At 35.3% G+C, this 8743-nt stretch overlaps 1 protein-coding gene across 1 annotated transcript; it reads right to left on the bottom strand.

Annotated features, from left to right (window-relative positions):
- Window positions 1-506: 506 nt before the first annotated feature.
- Window positions 507-5668, bottom strand: LOC104081288 (methylglutaconyl-CoA hydratase, mitochondrial-like; the record flags this gene model as incomplete). The annotated part of the gene is made up of 4 exons (XM_009583970.1): window positions 507-1096; window positions 1942-1989; window positions 3786-3836; window positions 5481-5668. Coding segments are annotated over 4 exons (365 nt in total), but the record flags the coding sequence as incomplete, so codon positions are not given.
- Between the last annotated feature and the right edge of the window lie 3075 nt (window positions 5669-8743).

Raw genomic sequence — 8743 nt, 5'->3', positions numbered from 1 at the left:
TATAGTATGAATCACAACAGTCTTCTCACCTCGTAAACCTACTGGATTTCTCTTTCAATGTATGAAAAGAACCCTGAGGCCGCCACAAAATAAAGAACATTTCAATATCATCCCTGATGTATGTAGATATACATTATCAGGACCTGCAAAAGGAATATTCTGGAGATTAAGAGAATTCTAGTTTAACAGCACATTAGTCCCATCCCTGCACAATAATCTTTAATACAATCATCAAAAATTTAAAATAACTGGGGCAAATGAAATAAAGTTTCCTCACTGCAAACAGTGCTTATCAGATAATATGTTGGAAGAATGCAAGACAAAGCCAGGTTTAACATACAAGAATGCATAATTAAAGGCTGCCCTCAAAAATGTCTTCATTTAATACAATCAAATGAATATAATGGCAATGACTTCACCAAAAGGATGCCATTATGTGCTAAAGTTAATTTCATTTTACTTAGAATAGCCTAAGTCAGATAAATAAAGCTTAACATTTCCCAAACAATAATCCTTTTCATTTCCCTTAGCTTTATTAATAATGTACCTATTCAGGTAGAATACTCAAATATAATTTTTACTGATGTACATATCCATTTTAATGCATATTTTGTACAATTTCTTATTTTTGGTGTTCAGTAGTCATTTTTGTTTTGATAAAATGATACAGCAGATTTATACTTAACATCACATATAGGTTTTGTCTATATTAAGAATTTACAGAGCTTTTTCAATTGTGGAATGGTACGTTTCATACATATGAAATTCTAAAAATGCTGCATGAACCTGTGACCTTGCCAATACACAGATCAACCTTCAGAAACTGTAATGAGCATGAGTTGACATACACATTTCTATCTGGGCCCAGTACAAGTATGGACACATTCAAAATGTTGTTACGTCATTATGATTTGCTTTTACTTTGGTGGTTGTGATATTCCAGGTGCGGATGCAAAGTGCACCTTAATGGTCCTCATAGTACTTTTATCCCCCTGTATTTTAAAGGCATCAGCTTCTTTTATTCTCCCTTGTAGCGAGGAGGTCTCTTCTCCTTAAATGCAAGAAGACCTTCAATTCTATCTTTTGTTGGAATAGTCTGCAATAAGCAGAGTAACAATTCATTATTGACACCAAAAACAATACAAAAAAAAAATTTCATACAAATCCTAGTTCTTCAATGCATCCCACATGCAACATATAATACAAGAGGAAAATGAAAACTAAAATGTCTAGTCAGATACAGGAAAATACCAGACACTTCAAAGGCACAATATAAGGCTGAGAAACAATTTGGGAGAAGGAGGAGTAACTTTTCTCCAAACAGATGACTGTGAGAAACTCTTTAGGGTTTGTTTTTGAGCTTTTGGTGTTTTTTGGGGGGGAGGGGGAGGGGGGCGTGGGGGGTAGGTTATTAATCAAATCACCATATGTTTTAAATAAGCATCTAATGCTGATGCTTCTATTTCCATGATCAAAAACTGCTCTCCAAGTCCAAGAACATACAAACTCAAATACATCATTCCCATGTTTCACTGGCAAAGAGGTTTGTCTCAATTTTCTATTACTTAGCACATATGCCATTAGTGGCACATGTTATTGAAGTGCCCTTTATCTTATTTCATGTTAAACCGAAACAAAGCAAAAGCAAGGCAGTTCTTGGACTAGATGCACAGCAGTACATGACTGGCTAGGTATATGGCTGGTTGTGCTTCACTACTTTCACCCTAACAGTCTTGGCAGGGAGATGTTTTTGTCCTGAACTACACCTCCTTCCTTAAATTCCTTACAAAAACCGAGTAAGTAGAAGGAAGGTCTAAATAAAATGCCAAAATATTTGTAGAAGATATCATAGAGCAATTTCTAGTCGAATTTCTGCATGTTTCACAACAGGCACCAACAAAGCCTTTTTCTGTTTTTTTTCATGTAATCGTAGTTACATACCTGAGCGTAACAAGCTTCTTCAATTGCTAAACCTGTTACTAAGTCGACCTGAGGAAAAGAATACAATGTCTTTTAAAAGCATATTTTTGTATATTTATTATATATTATTTCCTGACAGCTAACTTAAATACTGTGCTTCTATATGCCACATATTAAAACACTTCAGCAAAGTTCTTCTACACTACTTTAACATAGAAATGCTACACTGCCATGTGGTGAGAGTGATCAGTATTTCTGTAACAGTTTCCTTATTTGGTGATACAATTAGTATGTAATACACCATCAAAACAATGTATGTTCTTCACTACAAATCATCTGGACTAAAAATCATTAGCTACTTGCACATTTGTAATAATTTCATTTACTACAGGGGGAAAGATTTAGTGTACTGCATGTTTATTTAAAAATTGTTCTGAAACAAGTTATCTTCAAAATGTCATATGCCACAAAATAAATATAACTTCAAGTATAAAGGGATTTAAAATAAAAAAAAAAGACCATAGCCATCCTGCATCATCACCTAGTTTTAATACCATATTTTTCTTTGTGAGCTGGTTTGAACAGCTGAAAAGGCTGAATTTTGCCCTCACTACTTCTCTGCCTGTCTTAAGCATCAGCTGCTGCAGAACTTACCAGCTCTCCACAAGGCCACTGAACGGACTGTGGCTATGCACCACAAGCAATTTGTCAAGGGAGATAAGCTATGGGATAGATTACCAAAGGAACCTGTGAAATCTCTGCCATGGAAGCTTTGTAACAATAGCTGGAATGAACATTTAGCTTGATTGGTTTTCATCTTGTCTTGGGGCCTCAAGATTGAACTAGATGATCATTCAGAGTCCTTCTAACCCTATTGTCCTTAATTCTATAAACATCATGATTTTGATCTTTCAGTCCACTATACCTGGTAGATAGATAATTTAGCTTGTAGCATTTTGAACCTTGGGCACCACCACTGAAATAAATCTTGAATTCCATCATTACTTGCCATGGAAACCTAACAAACATACTCCTTGCACAACAGCATCTGAGTTTGGTTCTCAGGCCAAAACTTACTGGTGGTATGCTTTGCTGAACTCAATTATATCACTGGTTGCTTTTGAGACTTTAAGAAAAAAAGGACCATTCTTAAATTAGTCTTCTTGGATTCAGATGTTGCATGCAGAGTGATGCCCTTTCCCTTGTCCCAGGTTGAGCTATAAGGTGTCTTGGTGCAGAGCTTATGCATGTGCTTAACTTTAAATATGAATAGTCCTGCTGAGCTCAGCAAGATGATTCACAAGCCTAAAGTAAAACACATGTCCAGACGTGTTCAGGGCTGGATTTTAACGAGCTTTAGAGCTAGGTCAATAGTGTTCAAGAAGGAGGGGCAATCAGAATCAAATATGAAATCAGACTCCAGATACAATTTTAACACTAACCTCTATTAAACTATTAAAAATAAATGACATGCCTTTTGGCCTTTAACTTTATTAGTTACTAAACACTGAGAGCATTGACAGACTTGACAGAGTATGACTTTGAGGTTTTTTTCCGCCCAGCATTTGAAATACAACTTGTTCATAGTAGTTTATGTTTACTTTCTAGTATTAATAATTAGCAGAGTGCATTACTCCTGGACAGGCATGAGGTTACTAAGCCTTGTTACAGAAATCAGCATCAACTCTAGTCTCAGAAGTCTGAGACAAAAAAATTGCATTTCATCTTTCAAAAAATTTTGACCAAATAGATTTTGAAAGACTATACACTGAGAAACTAAAAACAGTTCCAGAAAAAAAATCACCACAGTAGACCTGTTGCCAGCTTGCCTTCTGCTTACTCTTATGGAAAGTACAGATCCTTACCTCCATTCCCTGATTGATAGCCAGTTTTGCAACTCTCACTGCTACTGGTCCCTAAAATGAAAGAAAAAGCTTATTTACATATCATCAAAATCTACCAGATTATGCAGTGAAGTCTGCACATGAATGTTCTCATATTGGGACCCTCTAGACTTTGGACCTTTATTAAATTTGTAGTAAATAGGTCAAATATCCTAAATTACATCATTATAATAGACATTTGTTTCCAAACTGATAGTTTCAGTATTGACAAAAAGTGAATGTATACTGTTTTCAAAAAACCTAATTAAAGCAGTGTGTTCGGTTTATGTTTCAAAGGTGCTGAGCATGTCCACTTTTGCCAAGCTTGCTCAATTCCCTTCAAAACAAGGCTCAGAATGGCCACCTTAAGAGACATCATGATAGGTCTTCGCCGGGTCAATCTTATGTCCCTGTTATCACACAATAGAGACACATGGATAGATGTGATAATGAAATAAAATGAACTGATGCAGCTTCAAACCCAAAGTATGCTACTGCAAAGCCTGCACTGGTCAAGTGATGACACTCTTCCGTGAGCAACTGAGGTCCCCCACGAGCAGTGGGATTTCCACCCTCCTCCTCCAATGTGCCGCAGAACATTGGGACATCACTGGGAATCATCTCAATCCTGTGCCTATCCATCAACATCAGCTTCTGAATGTTCAGATGTTGCTTTAGAGAAGTGGCCTGCTGCTTTTGGGAAAGTCAAATGTTTTTAAGCTGGTTCCAATGCGAAGTTGTAACTATAAATCAACCTTCCAGAATCTCTGTATGTTAAAATTTTTACTGTATTTTTCATCTTTGTCTTTCTATGAGGGTGTTCAAAACACAAACAACCAATGTTAAATGCCATATTTAATCTGCAACATTTTCCATTGTCAATGAAAAATTTTGGCTGTTACACTTGTGATCCAATAAAGTGGTTTACTAATTATTTTCTTCTTCTGCCTCCTATGAATTTGCTACCTGGGACCCTTCACTTGAAAAGCAAGTTTATCAAAAGCTCCAAACTCACATCCCTACCCTGAACAAACAGCTTGCAGTCTATGGCAACAGGGGAACAGGTAGCAATCAGCTAACACAAAGACTCCTGTAAGGGTCATACTTAAACTTCTCACTAAAATTTTCAAGTTCTAAAGCACAACCAAATCCCATTTCAACCCTTTTATGAAAGATAGAGGTAGGATGTCACTTAGAATGAATGATAAAAAGAGCACGATTCTTTCATCAAGCTTATACACAAAGGACAGAAAGCAAACTTTCCACTAGTAAATGGGTTTTGCTATAATACTGAAATTACATTTAGCTTTATGTTTTCAAAACAGGAGTTACACTAAGATACGTCCACTTTCATATGGACCTTTTTGCCTCTCTTCTGAAGTGTTCAAGAGCAACAGAATAACCTATTGAGATAATTGCTTTATTAAAAAAAAAAACCCTTACACAAACACAGACCATATCATGACGATACGAGGATTGACAGAGTTTTCTTCCTTCACTATGAAATAATTACCAAATAACCCCACTCAATACATGAGAGAGAAAACTTCTGATTGCTCTCCACATAACTAGAATGGCTTTTTAATACATAACTTCATGGCAGTTTTTCTTAATACAACTGGTTCTTTTTCAGTCTTAATGTTTGGTAAAAACTAAAATCAAAATAATTAGTTTTACCTGAGGTAAAAATTCTCTTGCCAGAGCTAATGCTCTTCTGTATGCAGCATCCCCTGCTTCATTCTGTTCTACCACATGGCTAATCAATCCTATTGATTTTGCTTCCTCACCATCTACAGTACGTGCAGAGAAGATTAGTTCTTTTGCCAAAGACACTCCAATTGCACGAGGTAATCTCTGTGTCCCCCCTAAAGTTTGGAAAAAGAGAAAATGCAAGTATTAGTCTCCCATCCATTTATACCACAAATGTAGATGCTTTGTTCAGTTCAAATATTTACATTTTAAATTCCATAAACAATTATATGAACATACAGAAATTAAGCTAGCACACAAAGACATTCCTAAGTGCCTTCTTCAGTTTTGAAACTACATGTAAAATGAAATCAATTGCTCTGTTTCTTAGAAAGACACGTAAATAACGGAAAAGAGGTAATATTAATAGAGATTCTGTTTGATTACAGACAAGTTACCTTATTCATATCAGCCAAAAGCTGAAGGAAAACTACTTGCCAGTAATTACCATATGCAAAAACTCTGCTTCTTTTTAACAATCTGTATATTTTTATGATAGTAATCACCACAATATGAACCCTTTTGAAGAACTATACTCAAAAAGAATATATAGTCTAACAAGACTGTAGTCCATGCTAAAATTTGCACATATTAGGGACAATAGAAGTTTAGAAGTAAACTAAACTAAAACCACTAGACGAGGTCTTTAAAAAGCCATGGTTTTGGCTCTTCTTAGTTCCATATTATTGGTGAAATCTTAAGGCCTGATTTACAAACACTAGGGAAGGACAATAACAGGTGTAGATCAGCAGAGAAAGGCACCTAACTTCAGTTAGCTTTTCTTACTACGTTAAAAAATTCTTTGGCAGATCAGCATTTTCAGAAGGTCAATAAGCAATAACCACATTAACCAGACATGTGAAGATTGCTTAGTTGGACTAACAATTAACTTTCCAGAATTGACAAACAGCGAGAATGTGGGAATAATCATTATCAAAACTGAAGAAGTAGACTCAAATTACAGAAGCAGATGTTGGTATGAATTAAAACAGTGGAAATGACCTTTATCCAGGAGAAAGGATTTTGAAAATATAAAAGGTCTACTGTTTTGACATGGATCTGAAACAGATATTCAATTTATATAGACAGTCTGTAAGTAAAAATTTTTTTCCAAATAGCTATTTCTGCAAGAGCATGCTAATATATTCAAATATCAATATATGCGTATATGCAAGATGAATATTTATGGGAGGTGTTCAAAGGGAGGTGGTACAACACTGGATAAATGTTTGTTCAACTAATATAAAATAGATTAATTTTCGCTAGATAATGGTAGACTAAGGCAGTATTTTATTGAAGCCATTCAGTTCTCTTACTGGTTTTTCCTGAAAATACATCTCTGAGACAAATAAACTGATTGGAAACAAACAAAAGTTTTTGTGATTCAGTGATTTAGCTTTCAACTATCGTTTTTTATGAATCACAAGCTTCAGTGCTACTGTATTCCTTTCCATAAAAAAGACCTGCCTTTGAACACATTACATGATACAAAAATGCAGAAGGTTTGAGGGATTTCTGCCTTATGCCTTTCTAGATTATTACAAAATCATGATAATCATAACAAAAACTGGAATATATTTTCTGGGCTGAAACCGAAGGAATTTAAAAAATGCTTACATTCATAACAGTTAAAATAAACTTTGTAGAACAATAACATTAGTAAATACAAACAATGTAATATTCTCTATGGTCCTACCACCCTGAGAGGATTTTAGCAAGACTGTCCTAATGGTCAAGGGCAACAGGCAACAGCAAGAGGAACTCCTGTTCACTAAATTCTGCTAATTCTGGTAGTTGTACAGCTAAGCCACTGATAGTGCTAGGGGGAAAATTTTGCTAACAGCATAATTTAGAGAAATGCCCTACTCCAGGGCATTTTTATGAAAGGGGGCGAGGGGGTGAGGGACTAAAACAAAACACCTTGTAAAACCCTAAGCCTTCCTGCTAGCCTTCGCTGCCTCATTGGTGAGATTCACAGAGAATGACTAAAGCTGTAGCTATCAACCTTTATTTCAGAACTACATGCCATAAAAATGTGAGCTGTGTTTTCAAGAAGCTTGCTGCTTCTGATACTGAGCTGTACCACCTTCACCACAAACAAATATTTACTGGCTTTTTTGTTTTAAATACTGAAGATGTCTTTTAATTTCTCACCCAAAGAAGCTGTCACACCCTAATAAACATTTATCCTTATACACATTTTAAGTGTACATCGCAACATAGCAAATGTCTACCCTGACTCTCTTTAAGAATAGTTTAGTCATAAATTATCCCTTTCACCAAAGTAATGGAATCTAGAAAAGCATCAGGTTTGGCTTTTGATTAAAGAAAACTATTTGTCCAAATCGTAAGACCTGAAACCATAAGAGGCTGAATTTACTGACTCCACATCTTCTGCTTCGTCCCTGCTTGCTATGCCTAGTATTTTTTTCTACTTAATTATCTCCCTTTCCTTTACTGTTTTATCTCTTCTATTACTGCTTTTACCAGGAAATGTTGAAAACAAAATTTAATTGAGCAACAATATTTCATAACTTTGACCAAACAATGGATATGTTTAAGCATGAAATAGTGTTTATAGATGAAAAAAGTGTTCTTGCCAGTGTCTTACACAATAATGATTAAAGAGCAAAAAAAGCAGACTATAGTCTATGTTGTTTGGCTGCCTCCTACACTGCAAAGCCATTAAGCAGAGGAGCATATTCTTTGATTAATATTCACAGAACAGAAGCCAACAGTTCAGTGCATCAATCATATATATCCAGTAGTAGAAATAAGATATATGCACACACAAAAGCAGTAAGACCCAATTAATCAAATGCAAACACCAGACCAAAGTTACATCCATTTATGAAGAAAAGGCAGAGAGTATGCTGCAGATAGACGTTCTGTTTTGGTAATACACAAAGAACATATAATGCCTGCCAACTACAATCAGAGCTAAAGGAAGTAACACCCAGTCTTCAAAGACATTACTTAACCAAGGCATTTCATCTAAATGTAGAGCAGAATTTGACGGAAGAATAGTTGTTTCATCTTCACAAATTTAATGACATGTTATTTCAAGGACTAGTGATCTGGTATTACTCACTGTGTTGATAAAAGTATTTGACATACAGTTGCAATATAAATGCATTCTTATCTGAGATGGTATATATTCAATGTTGTAATAATTGTACACAGCAGTTTTA

This window comes from Fulmarus glacialis, unplaced genomic scaffold, assembly GCF_000690835.1.
Source record: "Fulmarus glacialis isolate BGI_N327 unplaced genomic scaffold, ASM69083v1 scaffold47848, whole genome shotgun sequence".
Classification (NCBI taxonomy): Eukaryota; Metazoa; Chordata; class Aves; order Procellariiformes; family Procellariidae; genus Fulmarus; species Fulmarus glacialis.
Note: the sequence above shows the minus strand (reverse complement) of the source record. Positions and strands in the feature narration are given on the sequence as shown.